We start from the raw sequence: 20,531 nt of genomic DNA, 5'->3' as shown, positions 1-20,531 counted from the left end.
ATCCCTCTCTTGCTGCCCTCTCAGTCCACTAGAAAAGCCACTCTAACCCAGCAACGTGGAAAATGCTGAAACCATTCCAGCTGTGGATTAGCAGGCAGTCAAGCATCCATCTGCTCTGTGCAAAGCAAGAGAAGGCAAGCATGCATTCTTATAGCTCACACAATATTCACAAATAAAATCTTCTAGAGCTCAATAGCTTAAAAAAAATTAAAGTAACATTTTAACAGAGAATTAGGAGACTTACTGTGCAAACATGTCTTCTCAGAAGCAAATTCTATTGACCAATAAAGCATATCTTCATCTGAACGGTTACAGATTGCAACTGTAATATATTTCCTATACTACCATACTATTCACAATTGCACTTCTCTGGCACAATATATTAGATAAAGGCCGAGAGCCATCTTCCAGATCATGGAATGGACAGGACACTATGCTTGCATTCTGGGCATAGGACCAGAAGCAGAGTACAACACACAAATTAAGTTGCCAACGTCTAAACCACACCAAATTTTAGTTTTGCCAAAAGGATAATCCTAAGCATACTTATATTGGAGTAAACACTCAGAGAAGAATAAGGAAACTGTCTACATAAATATGTCTGAGGCTATATTATTTTCTATTAAGGGTAAATAAAGTATCAACATTTGAGGGTCTTTATCTCTTCCTATCAGCCTCACTGGGTTTGAAGATCTTGGCAGAGGCTGTTCTTTTGGTCCCAGAAATTTACTGTGCATGCTTGGTGAGGAAAGACAAGAGGGTTTTTTCCCTGCGGCTGGTCTAAGGTTGTAGAACTCTCTCACACAGGATACAAGGCTGGTCCTTTCCTGAAGTATTTCTGATGGATAATGAAGACTTTTCTTTTCAGACTGGCTTTTAACATGCAAGCTAATGCGAAAGAAGGGATTTTAAGGGGTGTTGTCTTTTTGTCTTTTATTTTTTTAAAATAATAAATATAAATAAAATCTTTTAAAATAATTTCAAAATGATTTTATTTAGTACTCTTCAATTGTTAATATGTTTAATTAAGCATTTAATTAATAATGTCTTTTAAATCATTTCAGTATCTATATTGTTAAACCATTTGTAAGCTCCTTGAGTCCCTTTATAGGGAGAAAGTTGGGACAGAAATTAATTGATTAATATAGGAGATTGATCTATTCTCCAAAAACATCTGCTTCAATATTCGTGTAATATTAATTCAATATTTCTCTTGTTGCTCTTTACATTCACATAATAGGATTTCACTTTTCATGCTTAAATTCACTCTGCCATGTTATGTACTTACCAACCTGAAACTCAAATTATTGCTATTGTCAAAGCATTTAAAACATTCTCACACTTTGTAGAAGTAGATTGAATGGTTTCCTGATTTACAATCTTCTTCCACAACAGAGAAAGAAGCATGGACTGGCCAGAAACAGGAAAACAGGCAAAATAAGTACCACTTCTTACATAAAACAGTTCTATAATTACTAGGGCCTAGAATGAATGTCAAACTGAGGCTAAACCACCACCAGTTGATTGAACTTTCTTCCTCATTCCATACCTTCCCCAAAACAGCTCTGGAGTGTTTTTGAGTCTGTTGAAGCTGGTGTGGTAGGCCGATGGCGAGGCGGCCGTGCAGAGGGATGGGGCAATTTGACTCTCTCACTGTTGATGGAAGGGGATTTGTCAACATAACCAGCACTTTGAATCATGGCCTAGATGCACTGCCAGTCTTTGGACTCAAGGGAAGGGTGATATGAATCTTAATTATGAATATCAGGAGAACAAATATTACCACTGGGAAAGTTTGTTTGTTTGTTTATATATATATATATATATATAGTGCCATTTGCTGAATGGTTTCTAAAGATAAGGAATTTTTGATGATGCATTAGCAATTTAGATTTTCTTTTGTGCAACTAGATGAGCAAATTAAATAACAGGCAGATACATATGTTGTGTTATACCAAAACATTGCCTATTTTCCAGGGGAAAACATGGGAGAAAGACAGTAGGTGAACTGGAACAGAGGTAGGTGGTGAACTGGAACAGTTTTGGGTGCCTTCAGAGTAAAGCATGGGGACTGCTGAGAACTTACTGAAAAGAATGGGCCATTCATCCATACTGACTGACGTCTTTCAGAAGAGGGGTGCAGAAACTATTACTCAAGGGCCAGGAGATGGCACTTTACTTAGTTTCTTTAGAAACCTTCAAAGTTCTCCTTCAGCTGTGGCCAGTCCTGTGTTGCTAGATCAGACAACTTCCAAAAGTTCAGTGAGATGGAGGCACACACACTCAGACAGTTAATCCAATTCTCAAATGTGTCCCTCTTTTAATTTTGCATCTGTGGGTCAGTGGCCCACAACAGGAAAGGTGTTTCTAACTTGTTATGAAGTATCTGACACAGGATGTATGCAACAAGGGTGCTACAGAAATTGCCTTCTGTCTTGTCATGTGCTGCCACATTGGAACTGACTTATAGAGACCCTAAGAGGACTTTCAAGGTAAAAAAAAAAGATTTTTAAGGAGTGGTTTTATCAGTTCTCCCCCTCCCCCTCCCCCCAATGAATTTCCAAAGCTAAGAAACGATTTGAAAGCAAGTTTCCTAAGTCTTAGCCTATCACTCTGTCTACTACATCGCACTGGGTAGCTGCCATCCAAGGGCTGCACAACTGGGGTGACTATTGTTTATTGCTTTCTGTCCCGCCTCACCCCTGAGATGCAAAACCTTAGTTTTAAGAGGCTCAACTGTTTTACGCGAAGGCTTTCACGGCCGGGATCTGCTGGTTGTTGTGGGTTTTTCAGGCTCTTTGGCCGTGTTCTGAAGGTTGTTCTTCCTAACGTTTCGCCAGTCTCTGTGCCCAGCATCTTCAGAGGACAGCACTCTGTGCTTGTTCTTCCTCTGTGCTTGTTCTTCCTAACATGAAACGTTAGGAAGAACAACCTTCAGAACACGGCCAAAGAGCCCGAAAAACCCACAACAACCATCAATTGTTTTTCTTTGGGGAACTCTATAAGATATTCTACAGCTTTGGAAAGGTGCCTCAGGAGCTACAGGATTGTCTGGGTTTTACACTCCAAGGGTAGAGGAAAAGCTCCACCCTACACAAGGGAGATCTAACCACCACCCATCCCCTGACATCAGAATTCTGACACTAGAAAGGGGGGAAAGGAGCCATGCTAGGAATGGGTGCTATAAAATTGTTCAGTAAATAACTCCCTTTTAAAAGAAAGAACCTTGCAGATTGTTTCAATGTTGTTCTGAAATCAAGTGAACTACAAATTGTATTTTCTCTGCTTCGCCTTGTATGGTATCTCAGGAGGCATTTGCCCTACAAACTGGCATAGGAACAAGTGTAATAAACAAATACCACACAGTCAAGGAAACAATGTCTTAATTTTTTCTTTTTCAGTTTCAGAGAACGCATGATGCTAAGACTTACACTGAATCACTGTAACGGTAATGGTAGACAGGAGGCAAAAATCAGATATATAGAAGCTAATGACCTTTCTAGGCCTCCACCACCAAAAGCTATGAAACAGATGGTCCAGACATTTTTCTGTAAAAATTTTAGTTGTTACTTTAACTCAGCTTTCATTTACCTTTGCATTTAAGCTAGTTTGTTTAAGCACTGTGGCAATGTATTAAAAATGTAAACATTTGTTTACCCTAAATGGAAAAAAAGTTAAGAACACATAACGTCTTCCTTGCCCCATGTCAATTTTTTGTCCGTTTGAACTTGGTTCTTCTCCTCCCTGCCCCTCCTCCCCAAATGTGTACTGCATGAAAAATATGATATGCCACATTCAGTCAGCAATAAGTGGTGAGCTTTGTCATCTTGATTTACCTACTGACTGTGCTTTGCTGGAACGACAGAGAGCACCAGGTGGTTTTAGTTTAAAGTCAGCTTTAGAACTAAGAGGGTGGAAAATCAATGATGGAATTACTTGTGTCTGGGGAGATACTCAGAATTAAGGTCATGAGATCATGGAATGCACGCACTGAAAAATATACAATGCAACCATATTCTAGAAAAATGATTTTGCAACTCATAAAATTGATCCATCCACTCAGATTACATGGAAACACTTCTCAGCTACAACTTAGTTGCAGTATTTAGATTAAAGCAGTATTCATAGTTCTAGACTATATCAATGCTAATTATCTATTCCAGTCTATAGGCTGTGGGCTACAATACCAACAATTTATCTTGCTGCAATGTTTTAAGACATGGTTTAGTTTGACACATTTACAAATAGACATGTAGAGATGCAAACAGAAGAATGTGATTCTTCTGTGTGAATATATCAAATGGGAACTTTAGAACGGACAGAATAAGCTCTAGAGTAGCTGAAAGAAGCTGCTTCTTTCAGCTACTCTAGGACTTTGAGGCTTCTCTTACAGTGTTCAGATCCTTTGTCACCAATTTGCCAGGGCAGGCCATCTCTGAATATAGAACCTGGGAGCACCAGATTGGGCACTGAAATAGATGAAAGTTGGACTTTGGAAAAATAGGGACACCCCATCTTGCAGGAGACCAAGAAAGATTCTGGATTTTACTGACCAAAAGAGGAATGGTTATTGCAAAGAATAAGTTAATAAAAATATCTACCAGCAACTGCAGAAAACAGAAATTAAAGCTAAATTTTTCTTTTTCTTCATATAACTTTAAGGAGGTAAGCTGTACCTGCAGGGGTAAGAATGCCCCTGAGCATTCACTTTATTAAAAAGAACAACAACAACAAAACAATATAATATCTCCTGCACAGTAATTTTCTCTGTTGCTGTAAAATCAAATAATTTTTCAAACATATAATTTCAAGATACAGAATTTTAAAATGGTAAATGATAACATTACATGATGGGAACAGCTCATTGAATTTTTTAAAATTTATTTTTGTCTTCCATTGAGCAGGAAAAGGTTTGCTGTATTGCTGCTTTGGGCCCTGATTTACAGCAGGATTGAGGGGCAAACAGCAGTCATCAATTGCTGTAGCTAGCAAATGATATCATAGTGAACTAAAAAGAGAAGCTGCAGCCTACACACTAATGTTCTTCACTTCACTTTCCCAAAGTCAAATAACAGGCAATCCACTGATCTTGTTCGATTAACTAGAATGCTAAACCAAGTGCTCGCTGGCTCCTTTCTCTTTGTTTTTCAGTGTTTTTGTGTGTGATTCCCTGCCTCCCTTCTGTTTTCAGATCTAGCTAATATTAGTACAAACCACAATAAATTTCATTCCAGAGTTGAAATTGTGGTTAGAAACAATTTTTTAAATTCTGGACTGAACTAACTTGGGTTACTGTTAGTATGAATGGGGCCAAAGATGGCATCTTGGTTAGTTCTGAAACAAAAAGGGAGTGGTCACGGTAAGAGCATACAATAAGATAAATGGAATGCAGAAGCATACAAAGCAATGGAGACATCCTATCTCCTAATTAGTACACCAAGCAGAACTGTAATGTTTCAGTAAGATGCTTAAAAAAACCCCCTCTAACTGTATTGATCAGTACATCTGGATTTCAGTAACTGCTTCCTAAGTTAGAAGCCTCTACAATAGGATGAAGGAAAACTGGCCCATTTTCCCACTCCTTTGGTCATGTTAACCAAGACGTCTGAGAACTGCAATTTAAAAGGAACTGGAAGATCACTTGCTCTCCACTGTCTAGAAAATACCTGGGGGGGGAGGGAGAGAGAGAGGGGGGGGAGAGAGAGGGAGAGAGAGAGAGAGAGGCATGCCTCTTGCATATAATTTAAAACATCTGCTGCAAAAAGACAGCAAAGACCTTCTGAGCTCCCTCTTGTGGAGTATAATGCTGAACATCTGACACAAAGAGGAAACATTGGAAAAACCAGAAGACAAGAGAAACACACAGTGGCTATGAAAATCTAGAAGAGGGAGGTAGATACGAGGAGGTATGAAGATGCATACAGGGAAGTCTTAGCAAGAAAGGTTTTGCAGCACACAATGCCACAGAAGCACATTCCTCTCTGACAGAGATAGCTAGCACTGTAGCCGTCCAAACTACTATCCCAACTGAATCTGCAAAAAAGGCAGGTTTCACCCACAACAGCTTCTGATCCATTCTGATCCTATTTTCCACATTTAGAACAGAATTGGACATGTTCTGTTTTAATATTCTAATATGCATTCCACAGATGCACACTGCTGACCTTTTCACAGCAGAAGAGCCAACCAACAGATTAGGACATAAGTGATGCAGACAGCAGTCCAGAGTGATAGCTCTGGAACAGGATGAATGAGGCCAATTCTTATCAACAACCAGAGAGAGATCTCCAAGTGAGGTCCAGAGTTCAGTATTAAGAATAAAATAAAGAGGACCAAATGCAGGACTTGCAGAACCATGGACAGATCAGTGGGTACAAATAACATGCTGATGGCCGTCTTCTACCAGAGCTGGGGATCTTTGGTTCTCCAGATGTTTTGGGCTTTGCCTCTCAAAAGCCAGTGTAGCCCATTGTGGGAACTGTAGTTGTAACCACTAGAAGGACCAAGTGTTCCATACTCTTGTGTTTTATCTTTCCAGACCCTGACAATTCTTCCCAGTCCCCTTCTTCTGCAATGACTGAGGGGTTGGGGTTCTTTGGGCTTTAAGCCTGGCATTCTGACACTTTTCAATAGAAAAAAAAATCTATATACTTCTCAGGAAGGGGTGGTGAATGGACAAGCACATTAGCAAACTCGGTTGCTCTTGGAACTTTCAGTATCCCCCAGGTACCATAGATATCCTCTTTTGGTAATAAACTGGGAGTGCTGTAGTTATGTGGTCCTTTGGGTGTTGTTGGTCTTCAACTCTCACTCCGTCTCCTCTGATTATACATGCCATGGCTGGTGGGATTTGCTGTCTGATGATAACTGAAGGGCCATAAGATGCCTACCTCTGCAGTGAGTGGAAGAATTCCATGATAGTCAATGTGTCTAGTTTAGCTTGGAAGAGTCCAGGGCAGAGTGACTACCTAGAAATGACATAAGCACTTCTTGGTACCCTGACTTTCTATATAGAAGGGACCCAGTAGGCACCAAGCCTTCTTAGTTCTTCCATGTTGGTGACATTTTTCTCTACTCTCTATCACAAGCTACAGTTATCTGAGCAATGGTTGGGCCCTCTCCCTCATTTTGCAGGGAAAAGCAAATTTTCTCTAGTACTGAGCCTCTCCTTGTTTATTGAATGCTCCAGCAAGAGGTTCTGCTATGTAAGGTCTGTGTAGTTAACAGAAAAAAGATAATGCTTTACTAGTTACTATATTTCCAAATAAAAACCACTGAAGTGTCTCATTAATACTTAGTGTAAATAAATAAAAACCCTACAAATAACAAAATAGAATGACTATTGCTGTAACCATGCTTTGCAATGTTGACATGCTTTTTTCCAGTCTCCTACAGCTTTCACTGCCAGCATCATTAAGAGATTCTTCAAATTACATTTTAAATATCCATCTCCCCAAAGACTTTCACTTGCATCTAATTAGACTACTTACCCCATACTATGTAATTCCCTGTTGCCAAAACTGTTAAATGCTTCAATAAGTAAGTGAGAAGGGCATCAATAGAGCAAGACAGATGCAATGCCACCAGTTAACAATAGATGTGTGAAGTGAGTCCCTTAATTATAAAGCTCATTAGTGCACACTCTGTTTGCGTATATTTCTGAATGTACCTTGGTGATAATTTTGTTAAAATGCCTAATACTTTCAACATAGCATGCAGATGTAGTAAGAATGTTCAGACTGCACTTGCAGTAAGAAAAGCTTGGATAACACTGTATTCTCACTACTATTTATGAATGCCAAAATTAAAAAAAGTTAAATTTTTGTTGAATTATGAATCCTTAAGCAGACAGAGAACTTCACATAAACCCAATTATTTCCACTTACATTTATAATGATCTGATATTTAACTTCTATTTGAAATGTAGTCTTATTTATTTCACAACAAAAATGTTGTAATAGTACAACAGTAAGTCTTAGTTTCAATACAAGCCAAACTTCAGGACTGCAAACAAACAAAACAACTAAAAACTACCTCTGGGTACATTACTTGAAAAAATTTATTCAGTGGGCAAAAAGTTTACTTTGAATATTTTACCGGCTTGTTTTCTAGAAACATGGAGATATATCCAACTGTTAACTCCACTTAGAACAGTGAATCAACTGAACTTACCGAAGTACTGATTTAACGTATCTCTCTCATTCAGCTGAGACTAACAAAGCTGGATTTGTTAAGGAAAATTACTTAAAGAAAATCACGGCAATCTGTTAATGGCATTTATAGGACCCTAGTACTATATTATATAAAATCAGTGAATTAGGATTATAACTGTCACACATTTGTTGACATTTGCTGTAAAGGCTAATATTGTCATGGACTGTTTATATATCATCATGTGTGGACATGATATTTTGCAGAATAGTATACCATCCCATTACAGGAAAGTCTCAGACTCTTGAGATACAAAACAGATACAGTTCTACATTGCTGTAATGGACAAAAGAGTTATTTAGTTTAATTATTTGACCCTACCTCAAGACAGAGTCCTCTACTTGCACACCACCCCTAAATCAAGGTACACAATGGCATTCACATCAAGCAAAGAACAAAGTCAAATAGTTAAAGAGGGAAACATCCCTGCGATACTTCACTCTATGACAGGAAAAGAAAAAAAAATGACATGTACTGAGAAATTGCTGTGGACCCAAATTTCTAATCTATGGCCTAAATCAAAACAATTGCAAAATTACTTCTGCAATGGAGTTCTGAAAGTCTGTTTCTAAAGTGTTTTGTCCACCATGTCATATGGTTAACATAGTTGAAATTCAGGGGACATTTAAAAGTAGTTTCTGATCTCAAATAGAGTGCTGTTGTTCAAAGGGGAAAAATCCATTGAGTATATCCAATGTAGCTCTCTGGATTCTGGCCAATATATTTCAGACTCTTTTAATAATAGAAAATTATACTACTGAATAGCACTCCCTACATCTACCATAACAGCTGTCTGTGACTGCCAAACAATACATTAAGCTGGCATGAACAGAGTTTAAAATTAAAACCATGAATGAACATTCCAACGTTATAGCACAATTTATAACAATATTAAGCAGTGTGAATAATTTAGAACAAAAGGATCTTCAAGACTATTATCTGAAGAAAAGAATAGTTGACTTTCAGCATCTGCTATGAAAAGATTCACAACTTTAAGAAGCATTAGGGTTCATTTAGAAATATTTTTCAAATTAAAGTGATTCAAACCCCTTGAATCTTATTTATTTACAATCTGCATTATTACCTTATCCATGAGGAGCTAAATACACAAGATAGATTGAATGTGAACACACAGATGTTAAGCAATGCTCCTACAGGAGGTTGTGTACTTACTATAGACAGGATCTGATGGGATTCATCAACTGATGAAATGTTACTCATCAGTCGAAGCAAAAGGGAGGCTCTCTCCTATCCCTCACTGTACCCTGTGATCCCAAAATCTATTTCTGATGGGTGGGAGATCTTCTACAACTTATTTCCAAGTGAAGGGCCAGGGGTGGATCAGTGGGAAGAAAGTTCTGTCACACTAACACTGGGTGCCAATGCACTCTTGGATTTAGGGCTATAACAATGGAAATTCTATGTCTCAGGTGACTGCCATGTTTATGGAGACATTTTGAGAAAATAAAATGGTGATTACACAAGGTAAGGCAAGACCATGAAGGAAGTTAACAACTGTATTTTATAGCATGTGTCCCATTTAATAATAGTATTGCTGATGTGGCAGTGGGGAAAAGTCATTTAATTTGAGTTAGGAATTATTCATCCTAAATAATAAGATAAGGTAACTTACTGTCAGAATTGAGAGCAGTTCTTCAACACTACATTCTGGTTTTAAGCGATCCTTGAACATTCTGACAGTTGGATGTTTCAAGTAGTAATATGATGCAATGCGTCCATGAGTTAGTGGTTCAATGCTGCGGTCATCCTGTTACATATAGGGATATATTATATACATTTCATACAAAATGCCATGCAGTCTTCTGCAGTTTAACACATTTTATATAGTATTATAATGGAGGTGTTGTATTTTAAAACTAGATAACAGCAAGATCTGAATCACAAATACATTTGAACAGCATGTTACCTGTTTAAAGTAACTGAAATGCAACAAGAGGTTCTACAGCAACCTATGTATATTTCATAATACACAAACAACAGGATAAAGGGTAATCCCTAATAAAGATGACTACTGCCAAATTTTTCTTTTCAAATGTTGAACAAAATATAGATTGGTCTTACCTCCCCTATTTTAATGCAGTAAGAGTATTCTAGATCAATCAGTGATTTCTCAACAAGGTTTGAAAGGAATTTGTTCACATTGTCATGGCTCACATCCTCTAGATTATAATAACTGCATTAGAGAAAAAGTAATACAGTAAATTATTTTTATACATTCCTAGCATATAAGGACATCATGTAACATAGTGCAGAACATGACTACAAGCAGAGTAGTGATATATTTGGAGTAGAAGCTGAATATTATTTAAAATGCTACATTTCTCTGACTATAGTTCACAAATAATTGCAAGGGTATGTTTAGATAAGGAGACATGCGTCCTTAAACCTCCCATCCCATCCCATGGTAGCTCCATAAATACTGGAAGATAACTTTTCATTCTTAAATTTAGCTAGCCCTACATTGGAAAGATATATGGACATTTTTGGCTACTTCTTGAGATGGGTTTTTATCAACTAGGAAAAAAATGTAGTACATTATTAGAAGTCACCCAACAGCATCCATATTCTTTTCAATACAACGTACAGGATATATATTTGTTACTAAATGGTTTTATACATATGCTAAACAGCTGTGTTGCATCTCTCATATTCCAGATTATTCTGATTTCTTTTATTTTTCTATTTTTATTTGTATGCTGCATTATTTAAAAGACAGTTTGGGTTATTCAGTTTAAAATGTGCCACTTTTATTCTAATACAAAAAGTCCAAGGTATTTTATCTTGGCTAGTTGAACACACATTTGAATGGCCTCCTTGCTATAGAACAAAATTCATCTGCCTTATTGTTCTTGAATAGATAATGAAAACGTAAACTCAGCTGATAGAATGATTATATTATAAGCTATTCCAAACATTAAACTACTTATTCTTGTCTACCTCATAGTTGGCCGGCACGTGGTGGCGCTGCGGGCTAAACCGCAGAAGCCTGTGCTGCAGGGTCAGAAGACCAAGCAGTCGTAAGATCAAATCCACGTGATGGAGTGAGCTCCCATCGCTTGTCCCAGCTCCCGCCAACCTAGCGGTTTGAAAGCATGCAATGCAAGTAGATAAATAGGGACCACTTCGGTGGGAAGGTAACAGCATTCCGTGTTTAAGTTGCACTGGCCATGTGACCACGGAAGACTGTCTTCGGACAAACGATGGCTCTATGGCTTGGAAACGGGGATGAGCACCGCCCCCTAGAGTCGAACACGACTGGACAAAAATTGTCAAGGGGAACCTTTACCTTTACCTCATAGTTGGGATCATCACACTACTTTACCATACTAATAATTATGTATTGTCAAGTCAGTCCTGACTTATGGCAATCCTTTCCAGGGTTTTCTAGGTATAGTACTCAGAAGTGGTTGACCATTTCCTTCTTCTGGAGTTCTCTGCAAGTTGCGCAAGGCTACACAGTAACTCTTCTCCTCTTGGGAGGCACAGTGGGGAATTGAACTCCCAACCTCCTTCCTACCCAACTCACTGTGCTATCCAGTAGCTACATTTATTTATTTATTTATTTATTTATTTATTTATTTATCTATCTATCTATCTATCTATCTATCTATCTATCTATCTATCTATCTATCTATCTATCTATCTATCTATCTATCTATCTATTCATTCATTCATTCATTCATTCATTCATTCACTCACTCATTCATTCCCCATCTATCTGGTCATTGCGACCACTCTAGGCGGCTTATCCATAACCATTCTCATAACTTTGATGCATGCCAAAAAGGTATACAGATAAAACCTAGATAGGATCATAGTCTGATTCTAAGATAATGAAATAAAAGCTTCCACTTACACAACTGTAATAAAGACATTTCAACATGGGTCTAATCAGGTAAATATATGTTTTAAAAAGAGACAAAACTCTTCTAGCCAAGAATAAATAGAATGTAACATTTGTTCGTAAGAATTAAAGGAAATATTTTACTTCTTCACTGAAATGTATTTTCCACTTAGTGCACTGCGAACATCAGTAATGCAGCTGTCTGTAAAATTTTGTGGGTATAAATATGTGCAGTGTCTTCAGCGAAATACTATTAGAACTGCAGTGCTGGAGGAACGCTATGGCTCACCCGAGTCCAGTCACAGCCAAGGAGGCTGTCATAGAATTGCTAAGAGATGTTTCTGGGACAGAGGTCGGCGTATGTTAGAGAAGATAGCTGTTTAGGTTGGGAGCTTAATTCCCATTTATGGGGATGAAATTAAAATAATTTATTTAACATAGATTTTAAAATATTATAACAAAATTCAATTAAAGAAATTTCAAATTCTTGACATTTTGTTTTATTTTAATACTTTGAGAAGGCATAATCCAATCAAATGACTACCACTGATAAAAGTTAATTTTGTAACTGTATGGCAATGAGTCTATCTTTATTTATTCAAAATATTTTACCTTGTCTTTCTCCTTAAAAAAGGACCCAAGTGACTTATATTATTAAAAACACAAGACTGAGATTCATCTGGCGCCGACGCTGATGACATTTCGGCGCCAGGTCAAAACCTTCCTGTTCCAAATGGCTTTTAACTGAAATAATATCAGCTGTAGGTCTGATGGCAATTTTTAGAATATATATTTTAATTGCATTTTAATTATTTTGCCCTTTTATTTTGTCTTTTTATTGTATTTTAAATGCTGTAAGCCGCCCAGAGACCTTCGGGTAGTGTGGGCGGCATATAAGTTAAATAAATAAATAAATAATAAATAAATAAATATTAAAAACTAAAACACTAGAATGCTCAAATATTAAAAAGGAATTAATCGCATGTTAAAATGTTAGATAAAAGTATTATTAAAAAAAATAATGAGAACAAAATGTAAACCATTCCATTTATTGTCTCCTAGAGAGTCAGTCACTTGGGAAAAGTCTGTCTGTAAAAAAAAAGTCTTTGTCTGCTTGAGGAAGGATAGCAATGATGGTGCCAGCCTCGCCTCCTGTGGAAGGGAGTTCCAGAGTCTGGGTGCAACAACAGAAAAGCCTAAAACCCTAAACCATTGAACTACCCAGCAGTTCAAAACAGTTATCTTCTCTAACATACTCTGACATCTGTGCCCTGTTCCCACCAAACAAATGGTAGTGGGACAGAGAAAAAGGCCTCTCCTGATTATCTTAACAACTGGGCAAGCTCACAATGAGAGACATGGTCTTTGAGACAACTTGGACCCAAGTCATTTAGGGCTTTATAGGTTAGTACTAGCACTTTGAATTGTGCCTGAAAACAAATTTGTATCCAGTGGAACTGCTGTAATTGGGGAAGGGGGGGGGTTATGTGATTTTTGTAACCAGCCCTAGTTAGCAATCTGGCGGCAGTCATCTGGACCTGCTGAAGTTTCTGAGCACTTTCAAAAGGCAGTCCTAGGTAGAGTGAGTTACAGTAATCTAGCTAGGATGCAACTAAGGCATGTATCACTGTGGCTAGGTCAGACCACAAATAATAGCTGCTCTAATGAAAAGAACAATTACTTTCTCAAACACTAGTGTGATCCTGTTTTTAAAAGATAAATCGATTACTAATTATGACCACAAAATAATTTACATTTATTATATTCATAAAACACATTATATTCAAGTTCAAGTGAAAATACATTTACAATACAATCCTCTTCAATCCTCTACTCGGAAGTATAATCCAGAGAGTTAATGGAGACTGACACCTAGGTAAATGATACAGAACTGCAGCCACAGCTTGCAATCCTATACAGACTTTTTCAGGAGTTAGTCCCCCTGGACTTTAATGGACTTAAATTTGACTAGAAATGAAGATGACAGAATTATTAGAATCATAATGATAAATTAAGTAACAGTGTATGAATATATTTATTGCCACCACACCAATATAAGGAAATACTGATAAAACTATTAATCATCACATTATTTAAGGAATGATTTTTGTTAATGCAGTTATTTTATTTTAACAAGACTAAGGATTTTTAGTTGCAACCCCAGACACATTTCAAAATTGCAGTCCAACTGTAAAAGGGCTTATTTAATGAGAATCCAATTATGAACCTTAGTTGTAAATGTTACATAATACAAATAATGCAATTCCCTCATCGATCTCTGACTACTGAGGCAAGTGCAAGACTGAAAATGTGAAACTGTATAATATACCTTTTTAAAGTACTGCTACAATTACATAAATTATCCTTAATCAAAACTACTAAGTTACCATTATAAAAAGTTGTTTTTTGTTTATTGTTTTTGCTTGGAACCTTACGCTTCAATCCTAATCACACCTCTGAGTTGAGAAGAACCACCTTGGGACTTACTTTTGACTAAATATGCTAAGGATTAAAACATAAATATAGGACCTCAAAGCATCTCCATGTAATTTCAAGTGAAACACTTCATTTTGGACGGAATACAAACTATAATGATCATGCACTTTTAAAACAGGATCATATTAATAGCTTAAAATCATTTAAAATAACAGTAGATAATCAGATATGCACTTTTTCTGACTGTTTTTTTGGTGTAGCTATTATTATCTAACTATTTAATTGCAGATGAAGAATAAAAATCGTGGAGTTTCACAGGCACTGCATTGAATCATCTAGTCATTATTTTCCTTCTGCTGCAAACAGACAGCCCACCTTTTTGTCAGCACACCATTTCATTTATTTCACAGTGAAACCCAGTTTCACAATAATTGACTTGTCAGGAGCTCTAATTTATGAGGCTGGGCTCTGTAAGCCTTCTCCTATATTCGGCTCAACCTGCGCACAAGCAAGGTTGAATATTTACAATGCTGTTAACAGGTGCTGAGTTGTTTAATGATTCTAATAGCCAGAAGCGTACTGAGAAAGCCAGCGGGATCACAATTACAGGCTGTTTGAACACAACAATTACTCGTCCCCTGAGAGGTGTGAAAGTCAAAGGCAGTTTTATACTAACAGCATCTAGCACATGGGGTAGACAGGCTAACTCCCATTAGTAGCCCATTGGGAAAAAAGCAATAACAAACTCCTAGGTACCATAAAAATTTACAAAGTCTATAATGTTTAAACAATCAAAACAGGGAAGGAACTAACTTTTAAAATGGGCTTTTAAATAATTTATAACAAACACATCCTCCCCTCTCCCTGTAACAATAATTATAGCTGAGAATATATCCAGAACACTACGAGAAACATGAGCTTATTTTTTTAATCTGAGTAAGTGTGGAATTTCAGCAGCCAAGAAAGACAGAGGCGTGCAGACATAAAATGTATATGAAGTTACAGAGAATATTTTGGGTTTAATGTGGATTGTGGTGGCAATTGCTTCCTGTTTAGTTTATGTAAACTTAACCCAAAATCTCCCTGGGAAATTTTTCGTCAGCCTTGAAATGGTATGGCAATAATGGACAGATCTATGAAGTCATTTGTTACAAACATCACGTTTTTTAATGTTTAGATTTCATGATAGTAGTAATGGAACTAATAATGAAAGCATGTTTCAGGCCCAGCTGAAAAAGAAACACATTTGCCTATATACATTTCTTGTGGGTGAGGCAAAAAAACTGATTATCTTGATTCATGATTATTTTTTGAGATACCACATATTTCTAACAGAAAAAAAACACACATTTAGACTATAACACATAAATTAATAGTTATTCTCTCAAAGAGAGTCCCAATTTATTTATTGAAAGATGTGCTAAAAATGAAGTGACTTTACTTGAGGCAGAATTTTCTAAAAACTGGACATGGACATGAAACTTAGGACATAATAGGGGAAATTGTATTATTTTAGGCATGTTCCTCATATATGGTAAACTGGAAAGATGAGCCAATCAACTTCTTTTTTGGAATTTAATCCAAAAATTGTGGATCAAAACGCCTCAATGGGACAGAAATCAAATGTAAGAGAATGAAGGTTTATGTTACTGAGTTATACTTTGAAAATGTGATTATCATTATCACATTTTCAAATGATATTCAAAGTGAATCAAACTCATTAATAGTGGAATTCCACATATGGAATGAGGGAATGTGACTTCTCTCATAAGAACATAAGAAGAGCCCTGCTGGATAAGGCCAAAGGCCCATCTAGTCCAGCTTCCTGTATCTCAAAGTGGCCCCACCAGATGCCTCTGGGAGACCACGAGGACAACTAGATACCAGTTCCCCGATACCCCTCCACTGCATCTGGCATTTTGAGGTACCTTCCTTTTAAATCTGGAGATTATACATCTCCATTATGGCTCTCGTTTCCCCTTTTCTACTGCAGCCCTCTACACATGCCCAAAATTTGCTCCAGACAATGGAGGGGCTTCAAGATCAAGACTGGAAACAGGGATTTGCTAAAATTGTCTTTCTTTTGTCCTCCAGTACACATGTGCAAGATTCAGCTGGGTTTTGCACTTTTCTGTGAAAGGAATGACCCCCTTTTTTTGCAGTGTGAGAGTGTGAGGCACCCCCCCCCCTTTTGAATACAGCTGCAGTGTGAGAGTGAGTAAACTGGATAAAAGAGCAACATGCCTTTCAGCCCCAGGGGCAGTACTGAACAGGGTATAAAAGTATGGTGAGTTTGTAAAACCACTCAAAACTTCCCATAGTCACAACTCCTGTTATTCTCAAATCAAGACTGTACTAGGAAGGTTCCTACCCTAGGTCTCATAAACCCACTTCTGCCCAAGGCATCACTATTTCAAAGTACAGCTGGGGCCAAAAATGCATGCAACTATTCTAAGACTTTCTTCATCCAAACACCTTTCCATTGGCCAGGACAATGAGAGCCATTAGAGTACCTAACTTGCTGCTTTCCTCATAGTCTCCCTATACTCCTCACAAGATGACACAGGAAAAGAAACTTTCTGTCACAATTTGTCCTGTCAAAGTTAATATATTAGTGGAACATCCCCCCCCCCATGCACTAGTAGAAACAAAAGAAGCAAGCCCCCTCCGCTATTTCCCTGTGTGTCTCTAAAAGCACTAGGATCCTAAGTAGGTTCTCATGAGAAAGAAGTTCCTCTGAAATTAATGACATTTCACTATGCAGTTGCTGTTTCAGTTCCAAGGAAATGAGAAGGGATGGTTGAGTGTGTCTGTTGCATTCTGCCATTTCACATCACTGTCTGATTCTAGAAAATAGATGTTTTAACATGGAGTTGATCAACCATTACAGAGGATGAGACTGAAGGAAGGACACTTTAAATTGATTCCATGCTTTTTCTTCATACGTCTCTCCTTTCTGCATCAATGCTCATACAGGTGTGACATGGATCACAGGTTAAGTGCTCACTCGTTTAACTGCTGAATGTACATCCTGTTATAGTTAAATGCATTTTCTATATGAATCAGCACCTTTGTATACCTTTTAATCCTTCAGTGACTGGCAACCTGGAAGCCGCCTAGAGTGGACTTATAGTCCAGATAGGTGGGATATAAATTAAATAAATAAATAAATAAATAAATAAACAAACAAACAAACAAACAAACAAACAAACAAACCTAGGTAGCTGATTCTTGGCATTTAATTCTAACATGAAGGGGCCTGCACATCTTTGAATATGACAAGGTGGCCAAAGAACACTGACATATCTTTCTGCTCTCAAAGTATTGCTATGAGAAGCTCACAACCCCGTCCTTTCTCATTGATGCAGTACATTGTGGTGGAATTGTCTGTCAGAAGAACCTTGATAATCCAGCAGTTGAAATACAAGTGCCTCTCGTCATCCTTCCACAGGGCATGAATGCCCCTCCTTTTGCAATGGGCTCTTCAGGCAGTGAGACTGGCATCCATGGTGAAAAGGACAGTGGGTTGCAACTGACAGAAGAGCATGCCCAAAGAAAGGTTTCTTGGGTGTGGACCACCACTTCAGGTAGTCCACCATCTCTTATCACAGTAAGGATATTTCGGTTTGAATTTGTCATGGGATTGAATAAAGCCAGGAAACATACCTGAAGGGATTGCATCCAGGGCCTGGTGTGGGGAACTACAGTATTGGGAGATGCCATGAGGCCTAGAAGCTTCAGGGCAATATGCATGCTGATGCTTGTGCTTGGTCCAGAGTCAATTCTGTTCACCCTGTCTGTGGACAGATATGGTCCTGCAGCTTTGGAATCCAATACCACTCCTACGTATTGTGTTGGCGGGTTGAGGTGTGACTTGTCATGATTTACAAAAAAGGCTGGGGTCTGACAGTAGAGCCAATATAAAATTCATGCTTTTGTGTGCCTGTTCTCATTTTTGCCACTATTAATCAATCATTGATATATGGGAATATCACAGAGTAGATGGGAGGTATATAAATTAAAATAGACAGACCGACCGACCGACCATCCGTCCGTATCACTGGCCAATGAAGGTATTTTGTTGGAACAATTTACATCTCTTGCATGGGCCTGAGGGGGCCACATGGTAAATGTGGTTAGACAAAGTAACACAAATAACTATGTATGTGTTTGTGTGTGTTGTGGATGAACGGCTAAAGAAAAAAGAAGAAGAAATATAAGTAAACAGGGCCATTGTTAACAAAAGAGTCAGAAAAAATAGCCCCAGAAGCTCTATCAGATGTTGCCTCAGTGATGGTAAAGCAGGAACTGAAAGAGGATTGCTGTGAAGAGTGCCTACTGAGTGGAGAGGGTGGAAGCTTTTTGGTGTCACTAAGCTCTACAAGTTCCAGAGATGATTTACAGGCAGAGAGAAAGCCAATGTGCAATTCACAGAGACCATGATGAAGAACTTCTGGGCATTTCCAAATGTTTTGTTTTTTCAGTACTAAATTTTATGAGCCTTGCATGGGAGCAAATATACCTGACATCAACACCTGCAGGATTTTTGCCAGGAAGTATGTAACAAAGCATACTGCTGTTTGGTTTTCCTGAGAGATGTTAAAAAATTCTCCTAGAATGAGACACATTCTGAAATATGACTGTGTTTGTATGAGACCACAGAAAAATTATATCCTTCTTTGTAACGTTAACAGCAGCTACAGCACATGGTAAGACATTTGTGTCCTTCATCAACACTGCCTATTTAATTTGTCTTTCAAGATTTATTTATAAGCTCTGCTCAAGCAAACCAGTCATTCTACATTCCTTTGAACAGCATCAGCTGCCTACTAGCACTGTTAGCGCAAGCTTAAATACTCATCTTCTGCTGACATTAAAATAAATAAATCAATCAGAGCTAACAGAACAATGATCAAATATGGTAACCTAGAAGGTTTTGAATCCTAAATGTAAATAATCTACCAGATGAAAATAAACATTCTATTAAAAAATAAGTAGCACTAAGTGTTGAGATTTTGATATGAAAATGTATTAAATATTAATGTTTTATAGTTAAATGTAAAATGGCTGATTTTACCTGAATCACTGTGCTGATTGTATTTAGGTGTGGATAGCAAGGACCCACAGCAGCCACGAAATTAAAAGACACCTGCTTTTTGGGAGGAAAGCGATGTCAAACCTCAACAGTATCTTAAAAAGCAGAGACATCACCTTGCCGACACAGGTCTGCATAGTCAAAGCTATGGTTTTTCCAGTAGCGATGTATGGAAGTGAGAGCTGGACTATAAAGAAGGCTGACTACTGAAGAACTGATGCTTTTGAATTGTGGTGCTGGAGGAGACTCTTGAAAGTCCCCTGGACTGCAAGGAGAACAAACCTATCAATTCTAAAGAACATCAACCCTGAGTGCTCACTGGAAGGACAGATCCTGAAGCTGAGGCTCCAATACTTTGGCCACCTCATGAGAAGAGAAGACTTCCTGGATGAGACCCTGATGTTGGGAAAGTGTGAAGGCAAGAGGAGAAGGGGACGACAGAGGACAAGATGGTTGGACAGTGTCATCGAACCTATGAACATGAATCTGACCCAACTCCGAGAGGCAGTGGAAGACAAGAGGGCCTGGCGTGCTCTGGTCCATGGGATCATGATGAGTTGGACACGACTAAATGACTAAACAACAACAACAAAAATCAAGGAGTAAGACTTAATGTTGTACAGCTTTGTACATGATGAAACTTAGTGTAACAGAAAATGAAGTAATGTATTTTCTGATTGGTCACAGAACTGTAAATAAGTCATGTGTAATATGAACGTCTTTACCTGCTGTAAGTCAGATCACTTTTTCCTATGCTGTGTGTTGCTTCATGTCATGTTATGCTGCCAGAGGAATGTCTATCCTCTATGTATATATGTAAATATATGGACAGAAAAAAGTTGTTGGTTTTACTCTTTCAGCGTCACAGTGTCGTAAGTATCTCTGCTAACCAATATCTCCTTGCTTGCTGATGTTATGAAAATA

The 20,531-nt window shown here is 37.9% G+C and overlaps 1 protein-coding gene across 2 annotated transcripts in view; it reads right to left on the bottom strand.

Annotated features, from left to right (window-relative positions):
- The window catches only part of ASCC3 (activating signal cointegrator 1 complex subunit 3), a 246,412-nt gene that overhangs the window by 38,111 nt on the left and 187,770 nt on the right, over nucleotides 1–20,531 (bottom strand). For both annotated transcript variants that reach the window (XM_072998402.2, XM_072998405.2), the window contains exons 35-36: nucleotides 10,294–10,405; nucleotides 9,845–9,979 (exon numbers count right to left, since the gene is read on the bottom strand). In XM_072998402.2, the coding sequence (XP_072854503.2) occupies nucleotides 9,845–9,979; nucleotides 10,294–10,405 (247 nt within the window). The remainder of the gene's footprint in view (nucleotides 1–9,844; nucleotides 9,980–10,293; nucleotides 10,406–20,531) is intronic.

The sequence above is a fragment of the Pogona vitticeps genome, chromosome 1 (genome assembly GCF_051106095.1).
Source record: "Pogona vitticeps strain Pit_001003342236 chromosome 1, PviZW2.1, whole genome shotgun sequence".
Classification (NCBI taxonomy): domain Eukaryota; kingdom Metazoa; phylum Chordata; class Lepidosauria; order Squamata; family Agamidae; genus Pogona; species Pogona vitticeps.
The sequence above is the reverse complement of the archived record's forward strand: the minus strand, read 5'-3'. Positions and strand labels throughout refer to the sequence as shown.